Source organism: Eutrema salsugineum, unplaced genomic scaffold, assembly GCF_000478725.1.
Source record: "Eutrema salsugineum unplaced genomic scaffold, Eutsalg1_0 scaffold_8, whole genome shotgun sequence".
In the NCBI taxonomy this organism is placed as follows: domain Eukaryota; kingdom Viridiplantae; phylum Streptophyta; class Magnoliopsida; order Brassicales; family Brassicaceae; genus Eutrema; species Eutrema salsugineum.
The window spans coordinates 7,004,945-7,032,215 of record NW_006256414.1 but is presented as its reverse complement, the minus strand read 5'-3'; the positions used below and the strand labels follow the sequence as shown (position 1 = coordinate 7,032,215).

The window sequence follows — 27,271 nt, the reverse complement described above, 5'->3', positions numbered from 1 at the left end:
GCAAGAACACTAAAACTAGAAAGCAACAATGTAAACTAACAAGATTAAACTTGTAAATCCTTGTTCTCTTCATTTAAAGTCTCTCAAGGAGTGGGGATCAAACTGGAAACATAAACAGAGCAGTGGTGTAACCCACCAATCACATCATCTGTTTTAATCTTTCTCCACTTATCTCCCCTGACAATATAGACGCAAGCCTGTCTATCCCTGTCGCTACAACACATGACGAAGCACTTTCGGTAAACATTAACATCAACAAAGTAACTTGTACACTCGTATGACCAAGTGAAATTAGGTATTGAGATACTCATGAACTTAATCCACACCACAGCATCTCCAACCTCAACATTAGTAATTTTCTTCTCTGTCACCCAAATCTCAGTCTTCAGTGTTAAATCGCATTGTTCTAACAACGAAAATCGATCTCCCTTGAAAACCGCGAGAACATGCCTATGGTGCACGGTAGAATACAAAAGGGTTTCAATATCTCTTTCGAAAAATCAAGGATTCGGACGAAACACTGATGGGTATAGAGATTATTAGCAGTCCAATACAAATTCCCATTCAGGGACAAATTATTATAAGATAACGATTGTTGTGTTCCGGGCTCTCCATTGTATTCGTCATCATCAATAAACTTCCATTTGGTTGCAAATTCGTAGATTGCAAAACTCAGTTTGTTGACATTATAAGTAAGCCCAACGATCTTGTAACTCTTTCCTGATCCACTACTATCATAACCCATGCCACATAAAGTGTAATATAATTGTTTAGGTTTCACCTCAATCCATGTAGCCTGTCTCAAACATGGGTTCCAAACTGCGCCTTTATCCATCTTAGTGAAGTAGTCAAATAAGAAGATGAACCCATCGCAGTTAGCAGTGGCTAAAACGGGAAAATCAAAAGAGGTGGTTAACTCACGAACTTTGATATTTGGCTCGTCGTCTTTGAGATTGATGCTTATCGAATAAATCTTGGAATCGGTCTGTAACATGAATTTCATGTCGTTGAAAATAGCGTTCCATTCTTTGCAAACGGATCTGAAGCGAGCTACAGATAGAGTTGGAACCCTAGTGAGTATCTCTACCTCTATATCTGACGGAAGTCTCGGCATAATTAGGTTTTTTTATGTTTTGTTTTTTTCAGATTTTCGTTGAAGCTAACAAGGGGGTAGAGGTTGAAGACAAATGAAACATCATTAGGGTTTTCTTCTTATCTTAGTAACGAGTTTAAAGGATTTAAAGGAGAGGCAGAAAAAAGAAGAATAATATGCCTTTTTCGAGCAATAACAATGGTTCTGAAAAAAAAAGAATTTAAACTAATAATAATTGGTTCAGTATGGTTTATTTGCCACCAAGGCTGGCTCATAAATCTTACAGATCCAGTGCAATAATCTAATTTATAGATCTAATATACAGAAAATTACAGAAATATTTTAAATATTTTTAAAAAGACCCTAAACTCCCTATTTTAAAGTTTGCAAACAAAAAAATTAGATGCCGTGCAAATGCACCTTGAGCATATGGCAAGAGCCAGCACTGTTTGCACGCTTACAAACTAGATTCAATATACACAGTCTCAACACTGACTACTACAAAAGAAATAAGAAATATCATATTTTCTGATGCGAATTTATCCGATATCTAATGCCCGGTGGCATGGAAAACGCTCCCACATCATCAGCTCGACTAAATCAACGCATTGACAAGCACGTTCGTAATCAATTAACGTCGATAAGAGTCCTTGGCGATAGCAAATATGAGGAACAAGGATAGCAAATATGAGGAAAGCAAGCATGGAGTATTGGTTTGCTACGAAGATTTGATCTCTTAAATCTCCATTGTTCTGTTTATCTATGTTAAGGCTCTGTGGACTATTCCTAGGCTCAAAAATCTCAGAACAAAGCCACACAAGTCGTAGAAATAATTTTATTTTTAAATAAATTTTACAATCAATTTTCTTTAAAAACATTAATGATCCCATTTTTCGTCGAGTGACTGTCAACACGATATTTATCTATAGTCATGTGCTTGACAACCTCTGTTGGAGCAAATGGCAAACATAAGTCAGACCACTCCGAGAATCGCTATTACACAAGAAAGCATATCGATTTCTGACCACAAATATAGTTATAACTTTGTCAAAAAATATAGTAATAATTGAAATCAGAACATGTAAAACTAACATCCCAATCCACGAGAACGTTTAAATGACCACTAATCCTCCAAATCAAAAGAAACATCGGCTGGTTTTGAAACTACTTTATTGCAGGTAGAGATTATGGCACCCAATTTGTCTGCTGAAGTTTGGTAAAGGTATCATCGTTGAATATAGTAAGATTTGAAATTAGGTAGGTGATTGTGTTCTTAACAATAAAAAGAGTAGCTTTGAAACTTTTGTACAGATTTGAAAACACATAAATATATTATGGATTTTTTTTTTAAAAACTGTCTTTCAACACTCTATAGTAAACCTTTAAGCATCGTTACACGCCTAGTTTATCGGTTTTACACAACCCTAAGAAAAACTAAGTTTGATACCGATATTTTTCAAGAAAGCATAGAAATCCCTAGCGATCACATACCGTGAATTCAACACAAGAATTTCCACAAAACCCTTAGGGCGCACCTTAAGCTTTTAACCAGAAATCGTCACAAATTCTCAAAACGTTTTTCTCTTTAGCTCTTGTAGAAGTGTTATTGTTATAGTGCAGAACCTCTCCCATTTAAACTAGATAATTCCAGTTCATCACATGGAGATTATCATTTTTCTTCAATCTTGTTCGTCGCTCCTTATTGTCAATAGAAAACTAAGGTTTGACTTCCTTATTTCTTAAAAATTTTAAACTTTCAGCACCAAGTAATTTTCATTCTCTATAATGTTGAATTTACTTGGGCACAAGCCGCGCAACACTTTGCGGAGATTTCATGAAGCTTCTTTATTTCAAGAGGTTCCAACTTCGTAGATAGCAATTTCCAAGTCCACCAACTAGAATAAAGAGACACAAGCTCATTAGGCATTAGTAACATTGAATAAAATTCTGCATATTCTTTCACCGTGTGACTTCCTTGTTTTTGATTTTGTAAGACGATCATAACTGTGGGGTAAGAAGGTTTTAAGCAAGTGCTTTTATTAATTTTCCCAAAAACTGAATTGGTTCTTTGCTTGTACGAGAACGTGTTGATTTAAGCAGCAACCTATTAAGATATATTAGGAGATATTAGGTTTAGTAGGCCTTGTATAGTTAGTTATTAAAATTATTAGAGTAATTTGTTTCACATTGCTAGTTTCTAACTCAAGGTTGACTAATGTACATGTAAATATATGTGTCTTTAGGCTGATGAATAAATCACTTCCGCAAATTACTTTGACATGGTATCAGAACCTAAGACTACATAAAGTTTTGGTCTAGCTCTTGAATCAGAGCATAAGGCTACATAAAGTTTTGGTCTAGCTCTTGATTCAAATTCTTGTTTATAAATTGTGGTTTATTGGAAAGCAAACCGACGAAGTCTTGCTCATTTGTTTTTGGTGGTGAACTCAGACCGATGAGGTTCGAGATTTTTGTAGAGCCATAAGAGCTTGAGATTTCTTCATTCGGTGGAGAAATCTTGGGAATTTCTCTGTTTTTTAGAAATATGATATTTCAGAGTCGAGGAATTAAGGGTTCTTATTGTTCGAAGTATGGTCATGATGTGATATCATGTTATCAGGTATATGGATATCCAGATTGGTGGCTGGAGGAGTATGGAAAACCTACGAAACATGTGTCACACACTGAAAAACATGTGTCACACACGAATGCGTCACAGGTTGATCCACAGGCTGTGACAAGGCTCAAGAAAGATCAATGGCATAAGCTTGTTCGATGGTTTGATTCGAGATTAGAGATAGAAAATCGTGTGAGTGATAACACCTATACAGAAAAATAGATTATTGATAGTGGTGTGTCGCACCATATGACAGGTACGTTAAGTGGTATGTTTGATGTGCATAAAGGCTCACCATGTTTAGTGGGTCTGCCTAATGGAAATGTTGTGGTTGCTGATAGAGAAGGAAGTGTGGCATTGACGGAGAAGTTAACTTTGACACATGTGCTTTTTGTCAAGGAAATCAAGTGAAATCTCATCTCCGTGTCACAGATTATTGATGCAATGAATTGCATTGTGTTGTTCTCCAAGCAAATGTGTCAGATACAGGATCTTGCTTTGCAAATTCTGATTGCAGTGGGTGAAAGAAAATATGGATTGTATTTTCTTCAAGGTATTCAGAAGACCGTGAATGTGGCGAAGGTCAGTAAGTTGGGGTCTTTGGAACTTTGGAATAGAAGGATGGGACATGCTTCTGAAAAGGTTATTAGAAGATTGCCAGAAGTGGATCAAAAGAGTGTTAGTGTTTCTGATTGCGATGTCTTTTTCCAAGCAAAGCAGTGTCGGAATGTATTTCCTGTGAGTACAAAGAAAAGCAAAGAATGCTTTGAGATGATTCATTGTGATTTGTGGGGGCCATATTGAACACAGAGCGTGTGTGGATCCTCTTATTTTTTAACTATCGTGGATGATTATTCGAGAGCTGTGTGGGTTTTTCTTCTTGCTGATAAAACACAAGTTCAGAAAACAATGGTAGATTTCTTTGCTCTCATTCAGCATCAGTTTGAGAAACATGTGAAAATCGTGCGAAGTGATAATGGTAGTGAATTTATGGGTATGAAAGAGTATTTTCGTACATCAGAGATAATTCATCAAACTTCGTGTGTGGGAACTCCTCAACAAAATGGTAGAGTGGAGCAAAAACATCAACATATACTGAATGTCGCACGAGCGTTGAGGTTTCAGGCAAATTTACCAATAGAACTTTGGAGTTATTGTGCTTTGAGTGCTGCGTATCTAATCAATCGTACGCCTTCTGTGTTACACAATGGTAAGAGTCCTTATGAAATCATCTTTGGAAAAGCTCCTGCTTATAGTGAGATACGAGTTTTTGGATGTTTAGCGTATGCTCACAATCAGAAACGTTATGGAGATAAATTTGCGAGTAGAAGCAGAAAATGTGTATTTTTGGGATACCCTTATGCAAAGAAGGGATGGAACTTATTTGACTTGGAGACACATGAGATCTTTGTTTCTCGGGATGTCACTTTTATTAAGGAACGATTCCCATATTTGGAACTAAAAAATGCACAGCGAGATGAGCTTTCTAATTCTAATCAAACGAGGTTATATGTGGATGATAATGCTGGATTTGACGATATAGAACCTGCCTTGACAAGGGAATTTATACAACCTCTCACAAGAGATACAATGACAAAGACTCAGGTTGTGTCAGACAAGGTTGCAGAAGAAGAAAGACAAACTATAGGAAACGAAATACGCGATATCTTAGGAATTACAGCGCCACGAACTTAACCTGCATTGGTTACACAGTCTGAGATTGTGCAGCCTGCTTTAGTGACAGAACCTGCATCGGTTACACAATCTGAGAATGTGCAGTCTGCTTTAGTAACAGAACCTGCATCGGTGACACAGGCTGAAACTGTGCAACAGCCTGCATCAACAGAAACTTTGGGACGAGGAATGAGAAAGAAAGAATCTTCTGTCAAGTTACGCAACTATGTGTGCAATACGACATTTACAATGAATACATCCACTGTGAGTCAGGAGTTGAGTAATGATTACAGTATTGAGAATTATGTGAATTATGAAAGGTTCTCTATGTCACACAAGGCATTTCTGGGTAGTATAACTGAAGGAGTTGTGTCGAAAAGTTTTGCTGAGGCCATGAAGGATCCACGATGGAGAGAAGCTATGAGACTCGAGATTGAGGCCCAAGAACGAAATCAAACATGGTTGATTGAACAATTATGTAAATGGGTTTATACAATTAAGTACAATGCTGATGGCTCGATTGAAAGGTATAAGGCGAGACTCGTGGCATGTGGCAATCGTTATAAAGAAGGGATTGATTATTCTGATACATTTGCTCATGTAGCAAAGATAAGTACAGTTCGATTGGTTCTTCAAGTTGCCGCTGGGAAAAATTGGGAGCTACATTAGATGGATGTGCACAATGCGTTTCTTCATGGAGATTTGGATGAAGAGGTCTTTATGAGGATACCTCAGGGTTTTGGTGCTTCTAAGAAGGGTATGGTATGTCGTTTGCGCAAGTTTCTGTATGGTTTGAAACAAGCTCTGCGATGTTGGTTCGCAAAACTTTCGAAGGCACTTTTGGGGTACGGTTTTACACAGAGTAAGGCTGATTACTCTCTTTTCTCATTAGTTCGTGATAAAGTTCACTTGCATGTTCTAGTATATGTGGATGATCTTGTGGTGTCAGGAAGCTCTCTTGAGGTGATACAAAAGTTTAAAACGTATTTAAGCAATTGCTTTCATATGAAGGACTTGGATTGGAAGTTGCAAGAAATGCAGAGGGTATATACTTATGACAGAGAAAGTATGCTCTGGATATTATTACTGATGTCGGTTTGCTTGGTGGTAGGCCTGTAGAGTTTCTGATGGAGCAAAATCATCAGTTGGGAAGGTCGACGACAAAGATTTTTACTGATCCAGAGAAGTATTGGAGACTGGTTGGAAGGTTGATTTACTTGGCTGCGACTAGACCAGATCTTGCCTACTCAGTTCACATCTTATCTCAATTTATGAATGAGCCAAGAGTAGATCATTGGATGACTGCATTGAGAGTTGTTCGTTACTTGAAAGGGTGCCGGGAATGGGAATTTTGTTGAAATCTGATTGTAATTTACATCTTACAGCTTGGTGTGATTCAGATTGGGATGGATGTCCAATCACGAGGAGATCTTTGAGTGGATGGTTGATACAGTTGGGAAATTCTTCTGTGTCATGGAAGTCAAAGAAGCAAGATGTTGTATCATGCTCTTCAACTGAACCAGAGTATCGAGCTACGGTTTTGGCATTGAAGGAGTTGAAGTGGTTAAAGAGTGTGTTGTTAACGATGGGTATTGCACATTCTGGTCCAATGGATTTATATTGTGACAGCCAGTCTGCGCTTCATACTGCAGCTAATTGTGTGTTTCATGAGAGAACGAAGCATGTGGAGATTGATTGTCATTTCATTCGAGCCGATATACAAGCTGGAATTGTTCAAACCCAACATGTTTCTACTACTCGACAACTGGCGGATATTTTCACTAAAACACTTGGAGGACGTCCGTTCAAAGGAATTTTGTGCAAGTTGGGCATTCGAGATCTCTATGCTCCAACTTGAGGGGGAGAGGGTATTAAGAGATATTAGGAGATATTAGACTTATTGGGTCTTAGTTATTAGAATTATTAGAGTAATTTGTCCCACATTACTAGTTTCTAACTCAAGGTTGACTAATGTACATGTATATATATGTGATTTTAGGCTGATGAATAAATCACTTCCACAAATTACTTTGACACAACCACCAAAATGCATCTTGACATCGGTCGAAACCTCATTGCTACAAGTGGCATTCTACCATGATCTGGTACATGTTTGAAATCCAGAACCTCTTCGACCGTATCTATCGATGAGGTCATCACAATGAGCACCTTCTTGAAAACCGGGGATATGACATAGTAGGACCTTACTGATTTTGATACCAACTGATAGAGAGCGGAAAGTATTTAACAAGAAAAGAGTAAAGATCTCCAGGAAACTACCATCGAACTTGGATCTTAATTTAGACGAAGCGGCTAGAAGGTTTTAAGAATACTCTTATGTGCTTTAAAAACTCTTCACTAAAACTCAAACATAATTCCGCGTGTCTTACAAAACCATTAAGGCAACATTATATACTAAAACATTGGGAAAGATCTAGACCATAACTCTGAAAAGAAAAAGAACTAACAAAGAGAAGGAAAAAACCAAACAAAACAATAACTTGTCAGAAATCCCAATGAGTGTTCGATCCAAAAATCCCTAAATTGATAAAGATAAGCTGCATCACCATCTTTGTTGTGTCGAATGGGGGATGCATGAATATAACACTATGCCGGATAATTATATAGGGGAATATACTTACATGCTGTAAGACTCAATGTGCACTGACAAGTACCAAGCCATAACATAATTATCCAAATATACATTTAATTTAAATTGATGATCTTTGGTTAGATTCAAACCAAACCCTCTGCTAACAGAATTAGGCTAAACGAATTTTGAAATTTTTATCCTTTGCAACACGTGAGAACCGAATGAAAAAAGAAAAGAAAGTGAGTCATAACAAAACAAAGTACACTGTAAAATCACAAGTTAACAACCGCATAATGTTCAAACAAATATCTCTTACTCAAATTGATAGGAGGTGCTGGACAGAAACTTAAACAAGTACACAGAGGAATACTTTGTTTTGTTTGATATGTATATATTAATGAATTGAGACTTAAGGATTGCTAGTTAAAAGAAATAAAAATAAAATAAAATAAAAAACCACAATGTAAAATAATAAGATTAAACTTTTAATTTCTTATTGTTCTCTCCATCGAAAGTCTCAAGGAATGGTGATCAAACTAGAAACATAAATAGAGCAGTGTCGAATCTTCCCAACCAAATCATCCTTTATAATCTTTCTGCAGTTATCTCTCCTTATGATAACACCGAATTTTGACCATTTTTATGGATCACTTTAATGTCTTTTACAGGTGTTTTTATTCTATTTTTAAAGGTTTTCAAAGGATTTATATGTTTTCGTATTTTAAAAGACTTTTCAGGTAATTTGGGATAAAGAGGCACAAATTGGAACAAAAAGACTCTTTTGGATAAATACAGACCGTCAGAACTCTCATGGAGAGACGAAGACCTTCTCACCGTCTGATCACCCTCAAAATTAGATAACTTATAGAAGAATCAACCAGGTTTCAAATGCACTTGGTTTGGAGACATTCCATCCGTTGGATCTCAAGATATTCAATTAGCCCCTGAGCCACTCAAAGACGGCCAGCAAATCACGCGACCTCGGCCACCAGCCCATTCCTCGCGGTCACAAGCATCCCGACCGTGGCCAACCACCTATTTCCCGCGGTCACGTTACTCCCGAATTAAAGCCCATATTTCTGAAGCCCAAAGTCATTTCTCAGCCTCAATTTCGGAACCCTAGAGACCATGGAGTATTGAAGACTATAAATACTTGTCATTTAGGTCGTTTTTAGACACCACCTTCATACTTTTACAGAAACCCTTTTCCTTTAGCCGTTTTATGCGATTTTTATAGAAGATTGTTCCAGTCTGAGCTTCAATAGAGAAGCTTTCTTTCATCTCTTTTCTTTATTGTTTTTGATTGCTTTTATTAAAACCAATGATGATGTCGACCTCAGCCATGTCTGAGTAGATCCCGAGTTAGGCTTAGGGTTCCCAAAACTCTCATAATCGATTAAGACATCTAGGTTTATAGATCTGGGATTTTAACTTTGTTCTCTGTTTGTTCTCGTTCTTATTGCATGTATGCTTGATTGATCACCTAGTATCTGATCTAGATAATTAGTTTGCGAAAGTTTTCATTAAGTATCAGACCTAGAATGAAACAGGCGATTTTTCCGTATGAGTGGAAACCTACCTGCGGCGAGATCGTGAGTATTGACGAGTCTCGTGCAGCTCTTGCGTTCTCTCCCTTCTAGGGCCAGAGTGGAAACCTACTGGTCAGGGTTGCGAGAAACAGTTGGTTATGATCACGACAGTGACGTAGTCATACCGCCGTACTCTAGCTCTAGAATCCTATATTTCGATATCCGTCAATCCCAATCTATCATCTCTAGTGTTAAAACCGATTATGATCCCTGTAGAGTTCCCGAAAGCTCAGCGTTTTTAGCCATAGTTTACAAACCAATCGATCTTTACTTGTTTATTTAGATCTGCACTTTATTTACTTTAGTTGGATATTTTGCTTGTTTCATTTGCATTCATTCGACTTTTCTACTTGCTTTCTAGGATAGATTTATTTGCTTTCTTTCGCTCTAGTTTAATCCGTGACAAACAATCAACCTCTAAATGCAATCTAGTCTAGACATAAAGTTAGAAACCGTAGAAGAATACCAGGCACACAAATCTCTGTGGATTCGATCCCTAAATACTACAACTAATTAGCTGTGCACTTGCGGCTTTCATTTGTTTTTGCTAAAGGTAAAACTTGTTCCCTCACGCAGTTGACACGCATCAAGTTTTTCCCTCACGCAGTTGACACGCATCAAGTTTTTGGCGTCGTTGTCGGGGATTTGTTTCGCTGCCTTTTGTTATTTTTCTTGTTCTAAGTTCTGTTCTAGACACCTGATCTCTAGTTATTTCTTAAAGTTTTGCTGAATTATCTTTCCATTCTTCTGTTTTTCTCTGAATTACATGAATACCAGGCGCAGACCTGTAGAAAACATTCCAATTCTAGAGGAGATAGACAGACACGAAAGAGAACTTCGAAGACTTAGACGAACGCAAGGGATGGCCAACGACGACCAGCCTGGAGATCCTGTTAACCGAGCTTTAAACATGGACCAAGACGGGTCCGAACATGGGGAAAATGAAGAGAACGATCACAGAGGAGGTGATCATGCTCGACAAGATGGAGAAGAGGATGAAGTTCCTCCAAGAAACCATCAAAACCACGAGAGAGAAGAACGTGAAGACCTTGATGCACCTATCAATGCAGCCAATGGTGACCACCAGGGGATGCAGCCGAATGGACGCGTTAACCCCCTGTTCAGCCAGCAAATCAACACCGTAGACAAGCCAGGAACCATCGCATAGCTGATTTCGATGCACCTACTCAAAATTTTCAGAACCAATCCGCAATTCAAGTACCATTTCCGAACTAGAATGAGTTTGAAGTCAAGCCTCAAATCATCTCATTGGTGAAACAAAACCAATTCCATGGAGTTCCTTCTGAACATCCAATGGACCATATCAAGCTCTTTGAAGAAATCTGCAGCATGATGAGAACAAACCAAGTTCCAGCAGACTACTTAAAGTGTAAGTTGTTCCCATTTTCATTAGCAGACAAAGCTCACCGTTGGTTGAAAAATCTTTGTCTGCAGGATCGATTACAAATTGGGAAGAATGTAAATCTGCTTCCTTGAACCACTTCTATACTAAGTCAAGGTTGAACTTGTTGAGAACAAAGATCTCAAGCTTTCAGCAAGGACCGACTGAACCTTTCTATGAAGCCTGGAAACGTTTTAAGGAGTATGAACGTGATTGCCCGCACCATGGATTTCCCAGATCAAGCCTGTTGAGCACATTTTACTGAGGTTTGCAACCAAAATACAAACTTTCGCTTGATACAGCTAGCAATGGAGATTTTGGACAAAAGACGATAGCACAAGGAAAAGCCCTCATCGAGAATTTGGCTCAAGCCAATAGCAATGATTGCCCTGAATACGATCACTCGACGAAGCAGACCAGAGCAGACAACAAGGAGATAACCGAGTTGAAGAACATGATAAGCCAGCTTGTGAAGAGCAACAGTCGCCCAATCCATGTTTGTGAGACCAACAATGGCGCAGAAGATGAAGGACCTAGTGATATCGATCACATTAATCCAGCCTTTCAAGAAGAAGAGGTGAACTATGTAGGAGCACAAGCACCATATCCAAATCGCTTCAACAATGGCTTCAACAACAACTTCCGGAATGCAAATTACAACAATCTCTCTTACCGCAATCCAAATGTGGAGAATCCTCAAGATCAGTACTACCCACCAAAACAAAAATCCTTCCAAAACAAATTCCAAGGTGGAAACTTCGGAGGGACAGGAGCCTATCAACCGTGACAACCATTTAACTATCAAGGTATGGGTTTTAACAATCAATTTGTACAACAGCAAGGAGTTACAACAAACCAGCTAGCTTCACAAATCGGAAGACTTGAGCAGTCATCCAACAACTTGTTATGACAAACGAGAAAGCATCTAAAGACATGAACGTGAAGGTTGACTGCATGTACAATGACCTGAACGGGAAGTTTGAAGCTTTATCTTCGCACGTCAAAAAGCTAGACGTACTAGTAGCCCAAACAGCGACTCTATGAAGAGAAAAAGTGGAGCTCTTCCCGGAAGAGTTGAGGATAACCCCAAGAGATTTTGCAATGCCATAACCACGCTGCCCGAAGAAGAAGCCAGAACCGATGGAAAGAATGAAAAAACCCCAATCTTTGTACCACTTTACAAGGATGTCGATGCCAAGCAGCCACCATTCAAGGTACCTCAACGTTCACCATTTCAAAAGCTTACAAAAGCCGACGATCCAAGACGTTTTGTTTTCCAATGTTTCATTTCAGGAATCAGGTTCACAGACTGTCTATTCGATTCCGGAGCCAATGTCAACATCATGTCAAAGACATTTGCCGGAAAATTGGGCATAAAAACCTTAAAGACATCGACGGTCAAGGTTATCTTTGGAGATTCATCTCAAAAAGATACTGAAGGGGCGATTCATGATCTACAAGTTTAAGAGGGGACAAGATTGTTCCAGCAGATTTCCAAGTCCTGGAAATGGATCAAGACAAGGAGAGACCACTCATTTTCGGGAGACCATTCCTAGCCACTGTAGGAGCAGTAATCGATCATGCAAACCGGCATGCTGTCTTCCTTAATGTAGATCGCAGAAGGTTTTATCCGACTATCTTAGATGATTTTCCAAGCAAAGGAAACCGGCCAAAAGAGAAAGAAAAGGAGAAGCCGAAAGCATTTGCAAAGATCAAGATCATCATTCCACCAGGAACGACATAGACTAGTGAGGACCAAATCCAGGAGCTGATCGAAAACACAAAAAGGGTTTTAAACAATGTTAAAGTCCGAAAGAAGAGTAAAGGAAAGAAGACGGCTCCTCAAGGAGAAGAAGTAAAACCTCCAGCGACCGGAAGTGATAAAGGCACATCAAGTGGAGTGCCATTCAAATCAGCCTAATTCTTCATGCCTATGTCGAGCTAAACGACTTAAAACAAAAGCGCTTAATGGGAGGCAACCCATTTAGGTACTCTTTCTTTTAGTTTTCTTTTCCTTTTTCCAATTTATGTTTTCTTTTTCTTTTAAGTTTCAGGTATTTTTATTAAACAAAAACACAAAAAATCAGAAAATTAGAAAAACCGAGAAAAAAGGAGAGGTTTTTAGCTGCTCGGCCTGGCAGAAAACCTGAACGTTGGACAAAGGCCGCAGGAAAAAGGGCCGCGGTCACGACCAACCGACCCGCGGCCAAAAGCATCATCGACCGCGGTACCGTGAATGTGACCGCGGCCGGGCCTATAACCACCGCGGTCGCGCGTCTCCCGACCGTGGCCGTTGGTCGTTGAGACAGGAACTCGGACTTCCGCCGCTTTTCAAAAGTTCCCGGTGTTTCCCGGTGTTACCTGGTGATTCCTGGTGATTCCAGGTGATTCCCGGTAATTTTCCGGTGATCCCCAGAGCATTCCCGGTAAAGCCCGTTAAGATTTTTCGTAAGTTTTAAACCCCCGTTGCGTACAAGACAAGAAAGGTAAGTTCCCGTAAACTTTTGATTTCCCGGAAATTTCCCGTTTTTGTTACAAAAACGACTTTTAAAGAAAGGAAATGCACTTTTTGGATCAAAAACTACTTTTTCTCTTCTCTTCCAAAAGACTTGGAGATTTAGGAGATAGAACATCTTTTTCAATTCTTAAGCTTTTTAAGAGATTCTTGGCCCAAACCTCACTCTTTTTCAAAGCTGATATCAAATCTGTCATCAAATCTCTATTTACAGCAAGGTATGAAGCTCAAACTCGCCATTTTTAATTGATTTTAGAATTTAGGGATTTCTTAAAAAGCCCAAATCTTGGTTTATTAATGGTGGAAATAGCTTAAGGACAACAGATTATATTTCTAGGTTATCTGAAAATCGATTTTAACACCTAGCTTAAGAGGAATTGAGATTTTTGAAATTTGGATTCTACATGCTTTATAAAAATCGAATTTGGAACAGAAAAATTGATGAATTTGATTAAGTCTTGTGTGATTAGTGATTAGTATTAGGTAACCTATAGATTTGACATGGAAATTGCTCATTAAAACCGATTTTTATAAGATTTCTATGTTGAGAACATCAAAAATCCGAATCTGGTCATGAACTACTCGATTTCTTCAATTCAATGTCAATTATGCTTGCTTGTGGTTTTAACTAATCTCTTGATACTAGGATTAGTATAACTGATTGTTAATGTGTTAAAATCAGCATCCATATTCACTCTTTTTCCAAGAATCATCTCGTCTTGTAGGAAAATGGAACAAAGCAGATCCCGAAGAAGCCGTCACACTGATGACAGCTCTGAGGACATTCCCGATGATGTTACTCTTGGAGAGTACATGCTGAACCAAGCCAGACCGAGAAGAAGAAATTACGTGATGAGGTTGCTCCAGCACTCAAGAGAAACACGGCAACTCCCGAGCCACCACAGATCTGATACATTGGGAAAGAGATGAACCCGAGAGTGGACTATGCAAGACGTTTCAAGAAGCTGAACCTCAAACCAACACCTTGCATTGATTATTTGAGATGCTTGGAATTAGAGAATATGTAATCTAGTACATCGATGCACTTAAGCTGAAACCCTACATGGAGCTGAACCTTCCGACTTATCCCGAGCTAGTCCGCGAGTTCTTAGCAACTGTCACACTCCACCACACGAAGAGGAGGAACCCCAGAGCTTCTGACGGCATCTTGTCATTCTCTATCCGCGGACAGACTTACTGCACTTTTTGAAGCTCTTAAGCTTCCATACACTGATGGCATTCACCTTGAAGAAGAACCCGATTTTGACCTATGGAGAGAGATGGGTCATGGCGTCTATGATAGCGGGAGATCCAAGTCAGCCCTTTTTACTCATCCTGCAGTGAGAGTTGTGCACAAACTCTTAGCACACACGATTTTCTCTAGAGCCAACATGGGATGTATTTTGAAGACCGAGCTCATTACACTTCAGATGCCATTTATGGACGACCCACGACTTGCATGCTTTGCCTGGATCATAGCACAGAACATGGTGAATGTGAAGCATGATTTACATGGTTGCGAGGACGCTACTCCAGCTTACGGGAGCGCTATTACAGCGATACTACAGGCTGTAGGATTCGACTTCTCATCTGATGATCCACTTCCCGACGTCTGGTATGACCTACTTTATCTCTCTCGCGATCACATTATCTCTCGTGCCGCTTTCGATCCAGACAGGTTTGGTTACAAGTATTGCACTGGCACCGAGAAGCACCGAGTCTGTTTACCTTCAGCATCAGTCCCGAGATTGTGTAACGGAGGACGTCCCCGATGGACTCCGGAAGCCGATGAGTTTCTGCCATCTGTGCCTCGTCTACCATTCACCATCGGCCAATACATAGTGGCCAAGGCAAAGCGCGATGCAGGTGCGGCCCGTGCTCACTTTCAGCCATCTGTTTCGACATGCCACACTTCATCATCGACATCATCACACACACATTCTGACATGGAGCGCAGAGTTGAGAGACAAGGACGACGCTTTGAGCGCGTTGTCACTTTTCCTACAGGAGCAGCACCAGTTCGAAGCAGACACATCGGAGGATGAGTGATTGATCAGCACTTCACTGTCGTTTGACAGCCATCACGGTTCTATCATCATTTTCTTTTCTTTTATCTTATTTTATTTTCTCTTTTATTCACCATCTTCTCACCAACTTTTTCACACTGGGGACACGTGTGATTTAAGTCTGGGGGAGGATGTCTATCCGTACTAATCATTTTCTTGCTTTTGCTTTCAAAATTTCAAGTACCTTTTAAATTTTAATATGTAACCTATTCGACCTTAAGTATTTTTCAGGAATGTTTGACACAAAACTATGATGATTTAGACCTGCACACTTCTACACTACGCATGATAGCTCATTTGTGGTTAGCACTAGACTAGGCGGTAGCTAGAGTACTTGCACTACAAACTCCAACCAGAGGACTTCTATTCATGGAGATTCTCTCTGACAGGATATACTAGCTCATTTTATTTGACCTTAATATTGATATCTAATTTCTCATCATTGATTTTAGGCAGGCATCGAGATATACATCTAGGACGTCTTTTACCCTCATTTTTACCACTCTTTGTCGTCCTAGATGACCAGTTCATCTTTATCTGGTACCATACCCTTAACCCAAAACCCTTGTTTTCAATCCTCATGCATTCTCTCTTTAGTTTATATCAGCAGATATGTGCAAAAACGTCAGAGAGAAGAGGAGCGACGCAGTTTTCAGTCACTCACAAGGAAGACTGAATGGAGTTGGGAAGGAAGAGTATCAGAAAACCTTATTAAGCTTTACAGGACTGATTTTAATTGGTAATTTCGTGCTCTCTATGATTCTATATCTAAAGGTGTTCCCTTTTCAAAAAAAAAATGAATGAAAAGAGAGAGAGAAACAAAAAGCCTAATGAGTCTTAGATTGTCGAAATTTTTAGAGCAAGAAGTAACCACTATTCGTTTAAAGATTTTCAAAAATCTAAGTCTGGAGGAGTTAGGAGGGAACCTGAGGAAGAAGACCAGGAATCTATGGCAAGAAGAAAGTGACTGAAAACTGTGGATACCAACAGCTTCACTTTCTCTTGCGGTTTTGCATAATATCTTGCATCCTCCAGATCTTCAGGTAACCCACAAACACTTTAAGCCTTACCCCTAGAATAACCCTTTTTACACCTAGCCTAGATTGCCTTGCTTATATTTTCTTTGATGAGAACCACCGAGATTTTTAATGAATGTTAAGAGCTAGTTGACTGGAAGTTAGATCTTAGTGCAATAGATTTCCGCATGACGGATTAACGGACTAGTTATGCTCGTATTGCTAGTGAGAATTTTCTAGGCTATTCCTGATTGATGCATAATGATTGATATTGGTCTATAAGTTTGGTATCTGAGATTTTGTTTAGTTCCTGCGTTTTCAAACCTCTCACCGAGATTTGGCCCTTGTTTTGTTTGAGGACAAACAAAAGACTAAGTCTGGGGGAGTTGATAACACCGGATTTTGACCATTTTTATGGATCACTTTAATGTCTTTTACAGGTGTTTTTACTCCATTTTCAAAGGTTTTCAAAGGATTTCTATGTTTTCGGATTTTAAAAGACTTTTCAGGTAATTTGGGATAAAGAGGCGCAAATTGGAACAAAAAGACTCTTTTGGATAAATGCAGACCGTCAGAACTCTCATGGAGAGACGAAGACCTTCTCACCGTCTGATCACCCTCAAAATTGGACAACGTATAGAAGAATCAACCAGCTTTCAAATGCACTTGGTTTGGAGACATTCCATCGGTTGGATCTCAAGATATTCCATTAGCCCCGGAGCCACTCAAAGACGGCCAGCAAGTCACGCGACCGCGACCACCAGCCCATTCCCCGCGGTCACAAGCATCCCGACAGCGGCCAACCACCTATTTCCCGCGATCACGTTACTCCCGACTGCGGCCGGCCAATTCCGAATGAAATCCCATATTTCTGAAGCCCAAAGTCATTTCTCAGCCTCAATTCCGGAACCCTAGAGACCATGGAGTATTGAAGACTATAAATACTTGTCATTTAGGTCGTTTTTAGACACCACCTTCATACTTTTACAGAAACCCTTTTCCTTTAGCCGTTTTATGCGATTTTTATAGAAGATTGTTCAAGTCTGAGTTCTTCAATAGAGAAGCTTTCTTTCATCTTTTTTCTTTACTGTTTTTGAGATGTCGACCTCAGCCATGTCTGAGTAGATCCCGAGTTAGGCTTAGGGTTTCCAAAACTCTCATAATCGATTAAGACATCTAGGTTTATAGATCTGGGATTTTCACTTTGTTCTCTGTTTGTTCTCGTTCTTATTGCATGTATGCTTGATTGATCACCTAGTATCTGATCTAGATAATTAGTTTGCGAAAGTTTTCATTAAGTATCAGACCTAGAATGAAACAGGCGATTTTTCCGTATGAGTGGAAACCTACCTGCGGCGAGATCGTGAGTATTGACGAGTCTCGTGCAGCTCTTGCGTTCTCTCCCTTCTAGGGCCAGAGTGGAAACCTACTGGTCAGGGTTGCGAGAAACAGTTGGTTATGATCACGACAGTGACGTAGTCATACCGCCGTACTCTAGCTCTAGAATCCTATATTCGATATCCGTTAATCCCAATCTATCATCTCTAGTGTTAAAACCGATTATGATACCTGTAGAGTTCCCGAAAGCTCAGCGTTTTTAGCCATAGTTTACAAACCAATCGATCTTTACTTGTTTATTTAGATCTGCACTTTATTTACTTTAGTTGGATATTTTGCTTGTTTCATTTGCATTCATTCGACTTTTCTACTTGCTTTCTAGGATAGATTTATTTGCTTTCTTTCGCTCTAGTTTAATCCGTGACAAACAATCATCCTCTAAATGCAATCTAGTCTAGACATAAAGTTAGAAACCGTAGAAGAATACCAGGCACACAAATCTCTGTGGATTCGATCCCTAAATACTACAACTAATTAGCTGTGCACTTGCGGCTTTCATTTGTTTTTGTTAAGGGTAAAACTTGTTCCCTCACGTAGTTGACACGCATCACCTTACAATATACACCTCGCAACCCGTCTAGTCTTGTGGCTACAACATATGATGAAGCACTTCCCATAGATATTATTCTGGACAAAGTAACTTTTATACGGGTTGTAATTAAAACCTGGAGAAGTTAGGTGTTGAGACACTCATGAACTTAATCCACACCACATCTTCTCCATCATCACCATTTGTAATTTTCTTCTTTGTCACCCAAATCTTAGTCTCTAGTGTTTCATCGCATCGTTCTAACAACGAGAACCGTAAGGACATGAGTATGGAGAGAATCTTTATTAGTGCACGGTAGAATACAAAAATGTTTCAGTATCTCTTTCGAGCAATCTAGGACTCGGATAAAACACTGACAGGTTTCGAGATTATAAGCAGTCATATACAAATTTCCCATTCAGGGACACATTATTATAAAGAAATAACGATTTTTGTTCTGGACTTTCCTTCGTATTGGCCATCATCAACAAACTTCCATGAATTCGTTGCACAGTCGTAGATGGCAAGTGTCAGGTGGTTGATATTAACAGTATACCCAACGATCTTGTAACTCTTTCCGGGTCCACTACTATCGTAAACCATGCCTAGTAACGAGAATTTAAGTTTGATCCAACCCCATCTAGTCTCCCTCAAACACGGGTTCCAAACGGTGGATACTGAATCCAAAATTGCTATAAAAGAAGAAGAGCCCATCGCAGTTAACCGAGTGTATACGGGGACTATGAAAGGGGGTGGTTAACTCAATGACTTTGATATTTGAGTCAAAGTCATTGAGATTGACGTTAATGTTGGATGTGATCAAGTCTTCATCATATTTTATTATTATTTTATAAGAGTCATATATAATATAATTAGGTAACTGTTTTATGTCAAACTATTCGAAAAGGTGCTAATAGATTTGGTAACTGCAAAACAGTTACAAATGTATGTATGTGTCTTTTCAATGGGGTGTCTTCTAAAGACATGTCCCTTGGTCAATATATGTCTTTACAATGGGGTGTCTTCTAGAGACATGTCCCTTGGTCAAAGTGTGTCATGTAACTATAAATACTGGTTGTTTATCTAATAAAAATGTGTGGTTTTCATTTTACAAAAAATCAAGTATAATACATTGAGTGTTTATTAAGAAAGAGAGAGATAGAAAAACAGAATAAAATATGTGTTGTCTGATCCTTAAACACATTGAGAGTTCAAAGTTCTACATGGTATCAGAGCTATGGAGACAACTATGCAGCAAGTTATTAGGTCTTTTCAATGGGGTGTCTTCTAAAGACATGTCCCTTGGTCAATATATGTCTTTACATTTGGGTGTCTTCTAGAGACATGTCCCTTGGTCAAAGTGTGTCATGTAACTATAAATACTGGTTGTTTATCTAATAAAAATGTGTGGTTTTCATTTTACAAAGAATCAAGTATAATACATTGAGTGTTTATTAAGAAAGAGAGAGATAGAAAAACAGAGTAAAATCTGTGTTGTCCGATCCTTAAACACATTGAGAGTTCAAAGTTCTACATGGTATCAGAGCTATGGAGACAACTATGCAGCAAGTTATTAGGTCTTTTCAATGGGGTGTCTTCTAAAGACATGTCCCTTGGTCAATATATGGCTTTACATTTGGGTGTCTTCTAGAGACATGTCCCTTGGTCAAAGTGTGTCATGTAACTATAAATACTGGTTGTTTATCTAATAAAAATGTGTGGTTTTCATTTTACAAAGAATCAAGTATAATACATTGAGTGTTTATTAAGAAAGAGAGAGATAGAAAAACAGAGTAAAATCTGTGTTGTTCGATCCTTAAACACATTGAGAGTTCAAAGTTCTACATGGTATCAGAGCTATGGAGACAACTATGCAGCAAGTTATTCCAATCTTCAATGGTGAATCATACGGTTTTTGGAAAATCAAAATGGTTACCATCTTGAAGACACGGAAGTTGTGGGAGATTATCGAAAACGGAATCACAGCGAATCCATCTTCTGAAAGCACACCGGCATCAATCAAAGAGAGAGAAGATCAATTGATGAAAGACATGTTGGCTCTCCAAATCCTTCAAAGTGCAGTTTCAGAATCCATATTTCTGAGAATTGCTCCCACATCGACCGCAAGAGAGACTTGGAACGCTTTGAAAATGGAGTTCCAAGGAAGTTCACAAGTAAAGATGATTAATCTTCAGACCTTAATAAGAGAATATGAGAATCTGAAGATGGAAGAAGGTGAAACCATAAATGATTTCACAACTTAGCTGATTAATCTGAGCAATCAACTAAGAGTTCATGGAGAAGAGAAGTCTGATTACCAAGTGGTTCAAAAGATTCTAATCTCCGTACCACAACAATTCGACAGTATCGTTGGGGTACTTGAACAAACAAAAGACCTATCAACTCTTTCTGTCACAGAATTGATAGGAACATTGAAGCGCATGAGAGGCGTTTAAATCTCCGAGAAGATCGTACCAATGAGGGTGCGTTTTATGGAGAAAAGCTTGGTTCAAGAGGAGGAAACAAGCAAAACAAAATTCGCCATGGGAAGACCAACATGTGGTGTGGCGTGTGTAAGAAGAACAATCACAATGAGGTAGATTGTTTCAGAAAGAAGAGTGAAAGCGTTTCACAAAGAGGTGCAAATGGTGAAAGAAGATGTTATGTGTGTGACAAGCCAGGACACATAGCCAGAGATTGCAAACTTAGAAAAGGTGAAAGAGCACATCTAAGTATTGAAGAATCAGAAGATGAAGATGAAGATGAAGATGAGTGTCATATGCTCTTTAGTGCTGTTGAAGAAAAAGAGATCTCAACAATTGGAGAAGAAACGTGGTTGGTAGATAGTGGATGCACCAATCACATGTCTAAAGATGTTAGACACTTCATCACTTTAGATCGCAGCAAGAAAATTATCATAAGGATTGGTAACGGTGGAAAGGTCGTGTCCGAAGGCAAAGGAGATATAAGAGTATCCACAAACAAAGGAGATCATGTCATCAAAGATGTACTTTATGTACCCGAACTAGCAAGAAATTTTCTTAGTATCTCTCAAATGATATCCAATGGATATCGAGTCATCTTTGAAGACAACAAGTGTGTGATTCAAGATTTAAAAAGAAGGAAAATCTTGGACATCAAGATGAAGGACAGAAGTGTTCTAATTCGTTGGAAAAAATCAAGAGAAGAAGCGTATATGGCTTTCGAAGAAAAAGAAGAACAAACAAGTCTTTGGCACAAGCGTTTTGGTCATGTGAATTATGACAAGATGGAGACAATGCAAACGCTAAATATTGTAGAAGATCTTCCAAAGTTTGAAGTAATAAAAGGTATATGTGAAGCTTGTGAGATGGGAAAACAATCAAGGAGGAGTTTTCCAAAGAAATCTCAAAGTAACACAAACAAAACTTTGGAGCTTATTCATTCAGATGTGTGTGGTCCAATGCAAACAGAGTCAATAAATGGGAGCAAGTACTTCCTCACGTTTATTGATGATTTCTCAAAGATGACAAGGGTGTATTTTTTGAAGAACAAGAGTGAAGTGATCACAAAATTCAAGATATTCAAGCCTTATGTGGAGAACCAATCGGAGAATCGGATCAAAAGGCTTAGAACAGAGGGAGGTGGTGGATTTCTATCAAGAGAATTCATCAAATTATGTCAAGAGAGTGGCATACATCATGAGACAACAACTCCCTAGTCTCCACAACAAAACGGTGTTGCGGAAAGAGAAACAGAACACTTGTAGAGATGGCAAGATCAATGATCGAAGAGAAGAACTTATCTAACAATTTTTAGGCTGAAGCTATTGCAACATCAACATACTTGCAAAACAGATTGCCATCTAAGTCATTGGAGAAGGAGTTACACCAATTGAGATATGGAGCGGAAGAAACCAAGTGTTGATCACTTGAAAGTTTTTGGGTGAGTATGTTACATACACATACCGGATGAGAAGAGAAGAAAGCTTGACACTAAAGCCAAACAAGGGATATTTATAGGCTACAGCAACGAATCAAAAGTATATAGAGCGTTTTTGCTAAATGAAGAAAAGATCGAAGTGTCAAAAGATGTGACATCCGATGAGAAGAAAACATGGAGCCATGATGAAAAAGGAGAAAAAAAAGCGATTCTATCACAAGTCAAGATCAACTTACAAGAACAAGGAGGAGGAAATGATCTAAACGCTCAAATAGATCAAGTAAGTAACGCATTCAATCAACTTTAAGTTTCAAATAGAGGAGTTCAAAACTCAAATGAAGAAGGAGAAGAATATGTTGGTCCAAGAGATCTCCGATCAATCAATGATCTTATGGACCAAACAAATGAAGTTGAAGGAGAGGCACTTATACATGAGATGTGTCTCATGATGGCTGAAGAACCACAAGCCTTGCAAGAAGCAATGAAAGATGAAAAGTGGATAGAAGCCATGAGAGAAGACTTGCGGATGATAGAGAAGAACAAAACCAAGTTGTGGCAGGACCAAAAGACAAAAATGTGATTAGTGTCAAATGCATCTTTCGTTTGAAGACTGATGCAAGTGTAAAAGCAATCAAACACAAAGCAAGATTGGTGGCCAGACGATCCACACAAGAATATGGTGTGGATTACTTGAAACTTTCAAGATATGATACAATAAGAACCATAATGGCGATTGCGGCTCAACAAGGATGGAAACTCTTTTAAATGGATGTGAAGTCAGCGTTCTTAAAATTCACAAAGCGCTATACGGTTTAAAGCAAGCACCTAGAGTATGGTATGGACGCATTGATGGATACTTTATCAAGAATGGCTTTGAGAGAAGCATCAATGATGCATCGCTTTATGTGAAGAAGACCTCAAAGGAGATATTGGTGGTTAGTCTATATGTTGATGACATCATAGTCACGGGAAGCAACATAAAAGAGATTAAACAATTCAATGAGGAAATGAAGAATGAGTTTAAAATGACAGACTTAGGAGAACTAAGTTACTTTCTTGGCATGGAAGTGAACCAAAATGAAGAAGGCATTTTCTTATCACAAGAAAACTATGCAAAGAAGCTTTTGAAGAAATTTGGAATGCAAGACTGCAAGAGTTTGTCAACACCATTAACTCCTCACGGCAAGAAGAAGGAAGTCCTAGATGAGAAACTTGAAGACGTTACAAAGTATAGAAGCATGATTGGAGGACTATTGTATCTTTGTGCTTCATAACCAGATATCATGTATGCAAGTTCTTACTTGTCTCGATACATGGCATCTCCAACAATGCAACATCTTCATGAAGCCAAACGAGTCCTTAGATACGTTAAAGGGACTTTGACATATGGGATTCAATTCAAACAAGTAGAAGAACCAGAGTTGGTGGGATTTTCTGATAGTGATTGGGGTGGTTCAGTTGAAGACAAGAAGAGTACAAGCGGCTATGTCTTCTCAATTGGATCGGGTGCATGCTGTTGGAATTCAAGCAAGCAAAAAACGGTTGCTCAATCAACAGCTGAGGCAGAATACATTGCGATTTGCTCCACAGCAAATCAAGCAATATGGTTACGAAGACTGGTGAATGAGATCGGATTCAAGACTGAAAAAAGTATAAGGATCCTATGTGATAACAAATCTGTGATTGCTATAGGAAAGAATCCGGTTCAACATCGTCGAAAAAAACACATTAACATCAAGTATCATTTCGTAAGAGAGGCTGAACAAGAAGGAAAGATTAAGCTTGAACATTGTCCAGGAGAATTTCAAGTCCCGAATATCTTAACCAAACCTTTAAACACATTAAGGTTTGAGTCTCTACGAGAAGAACTAGGTGTAGTGATGAAGCCATGATCAAGGAGGAGTGTTTGATGTGATCAGGTCTTCATCATATTTTATTATTATTTTATAAGAGTCATATATTATATAATTAGGTAACTGTTTTATGTCAAATTATTCGAAAATGTGCGAATAGATTTGGTAACTGCAAAACAGTTACAAATGTATATATGTGTCTTTTCAATGGGGTGTCTTCTAAAAACATGTCCCTTGGTCAATATGTGTCTTTACAATGGGGTGTCTTCTAGAGATATGTCCCTTGGTCAAAGTGTGTCATACTGTCATGTAACTATAAATACTGGTTGTTTATCTAATAAAAATGTGTGGTATTCATTTTACAAAGAATCAAGTAAAATACATTGAGTATTTATAGAAAGAGAGATAGAAAAACAGAATAAAATCTGTGTTGTCCGATCCTTAAACACATTGAAAGTTCAAAGTTTTACAGTTAATCGAATGAAACTTGGAATCAGTCTGTAACATGAATTCTGGACGAGCTCTTCTGCAAGCAAAGTGGTTGTTGACAAATCTCTTCTCCTTGAAAATAGGGTTCCATTCTCTACAAACGGCTCTGAATCAAGCGAGAGATAGAGGTGATGAAACCCTAATGAGTATCTCTTCCTGTAACTCTGAGGGAAGCTTCCTCGCCACCCTTTGTAACAAATTTAAAGGAAGAGAAGAAAAATAATGCAAAGTAAGAATAATAGCTTTTTCCAAATTTTGAAAAACGCTTATCGTTGAAGCGAACAAGGGACTCATTAGGTTTTTCTTCTTATCTTAGTAACGAACTTAAAGAAAAATAAATAATTTGCCTTTTCGAGTAAATTAATTGTTCAGAACATATTTCCCCTTGTTGATTTTATGTTTCAACCAAGCATTCTTGTCAAAAATCTGTTTCTTGTATAAAAGAAAATTATTTGAAGTAAGTAACTCACCTACTCGTAACATGTGTCAGGTTAAACAATCAGGTTTTGACATGTGTTTAATTAATTTTAATTATATTTTAACAAATCTTATTAAATAAAAAAAATTATAATTAATTATTTCATAATCCTAAAAAAAATAAAGAGTAAATATATTATGTTTTGATTAAAGAAAACAAAAAGAATAAAGAATAAAAGCCACAGTTTGTAAAAAAAAAAACTATTTTTCAGTTTAGCATAAAGAACATTAAACAATATATTACAAATTCACAACCAAAAAATATTTTGCTAATCTTTTTAGTTCATAAGCGATATGTATTTTTTTTTCTTTCATGTCAGTCATGCTAAGTTAATGCATAAAATCGTTATTATTACATTAGTATAGTTATGTAAAATAGTCATGATTCAATTATTGTGATCTCATTATTTTGTTTTTATATAATATTATGATTGTTGATAATTTTATTTTTAAATTTATGTATTACATATTTTCACGGGTAATCTCAATTTTTATGGATTATAAAATATTTAATTATAAACTGGTATATATGCAGTTACTTATCTAGGTATAAAAGAGAAGAAAATAATATATACATATATATATAGAGGTATTAAAAAAAATAGTATGGATTTATGTACGTAGCATGGAGCAATTAAATCCCTAGTGAAGGTATAAAAGAACAAAATAACATGAGTAAGATGTGGTTCGTTAGAGTATAATTTGAGGTGCTAATTGAACTAAGTTAAAATGTATTTTTTTGAACTATTTCAAATAAGTTAAAATTAAATTAATGAGATCATAAGTCATAACTATGATACAACCACTAAATTGGCTAAGAGAGAATAATATATTATAGGTGAGAAGGCCAGCAAATTCCTTCTATCTGGCAAGAAAACGGCGCCGGAAGTGCTATGTGTGACGGCAGCTTTTCTCCTGGCATCATCACCGACACATCAGACGTAGTTACCGGAACCTGCCATGTTTCGTTACTTGCTTATATTTATGTTAAGAGAAAAAAGGAGAAAGAAAAATAACAAAAACAAATAAATCGTTGGAAAAGCATTAAAATAAGATTTAACGACATTTTCGATAAAGATTTCTAGTAATCAAAATCAACGAAAATTTTAACAAAAACATAAAATTTTAAATCAGTTAACGAATATTTCAGAAATTTGAAGGCTTTTTTGTTATTATTAAATTTTGAAGTTTTTCTTTTTTTTTTACAGACTGGGTTCGCTGTAGACATTATCTCTTCCTTTTTTCTTACATTTAGTGAAACTTCAAACAGTCGTGCTTTTCCAGAAGGACAAAAGAAAACCCAAAATTAATATGTTTATTTTCAAAATCCTAACTAAATTCAAGTAATATCATACCACAAATTGTAGTTAAAAATTTAAAATAGCTTTTTGTTGCCCTTCAGTTTCATGGGTTTCTGCTTTATAAAAAGACTAAAATTCTTTGATGTAAAGAAAGCTCTTTAAATAACAAAAATGAGAAAAAAGAAAGAATACGACACAAAGAATAATAGTGATTTTTTATCAAAAAAAAAGGGAGAGTAGTAGTGATGTTAAAAAATTGGTGGTGGTGTTTACCTTAGAAGCGTGTTCAGCAAGTTTCTGGCATTGAGCAGACCCATCGAGAGAAGAGGATTGATCAGGCCTGAAGAGATGCTCGAATATTGCCATTATGAGGAACATTGATATCAATATCGCCGTCGCAACAAACCCAAACGAGATCGCATTCATCGATGACCCTGAACCATCCTTAGTTGTGTATATGCTCCATGTTCTTACTGATCTTTCCGAATCCGACCTTGAATCGTTCATCTCCAAATCTCAGCGTTGCTGTTATGTAAGTGGACACAGAATCAGAGGTCAAGCCTGAATTAAACATGAAATTCAAAGATTAGATATTTTCACTTAATATTGTAGTTTTCTTTCTTTTCTTTTTTTCTTTCAAATGTGTAGAACAGAAGAGATAGAAGAAAACACAGAACATACTCTGTAAAAGCTGATAATATGGTTTCATGTGTGTACGTTATATATGAAACTATATAT

General features: G+C 37.8%; 3 protein-coding genes and 1 non-coding gene across 4 annotated transcripts; all 4 read right to left on the bottom strand.

The window, feature by feature from the left end:
- Window positions 1–83: 83 nt before the first annotated feature.
- On the bottom strand, window positions 84–1,114 carry LOC18009897 (putative F-box protein At1g58090). Its single transcript, XM_024158579.1, has 2 exons — window positions 555–1,114; window positions 84–450 (listed from the first exon to the last, which is right to left on the bottom strand). The coding sequence occupies exons 1-2, from the start codon at window positions 1,112–1,114 to the stop codon at window positions 84–86; spliced, it is 927 nt and encodes a 308-aa protein (XP_024014347.1).
- Window positions 1,115–11,094: 9,980 nt separating this feature from the next.
- On the bottom strand, window positions 11,095–11,199 carry LOC112082399. The gene has a single exon (XR_002897071.1). It is a non-coding gene; the product is annotated as a small nucleolar RNA R71 (small nucleolar RNA).
- A 7,316-nt stretch (window positions 11,200–18,515) lies between these two features.
- On the bottom strand, window positions 18,516–25,049 carry LOC112088254 (putative F-box protein At1g58090). The gene is given in 7 exon segments (XM_024158571.1): window positions 18,516–18,623; window positions 18,625–18,769; window positions 18,771–18,907; window positions 18,909–18,971; window positions 18,973–19,182; window positions 19,184–19,300; window positions 24,744–25,049. Coding segments are annotated over 7 exon segments (1,086 nt in total).
- A 1,015-nt stretch (window positions 25,050–26,064) lies between these two features.
- LOC18009960 lies at window positions 26,065–27,040 on the bottom strand. The gene is made up of 2 exons (XM_006392290.1): window positions 26,807–27,040; window positions 26,065–26,187 (listed from the first exon to the last, which is right to left on the bottom strand). Exons 1-2 carry the CDS (start codon window positions 27,038–27,040, stop codon window positions 26,065–26,067), a joined length of 357 nt encoding a protein of 118 aa, XP_006392352.1.
- Window positions 27,041–27,271: the final 231 nt, after the last annotated feature.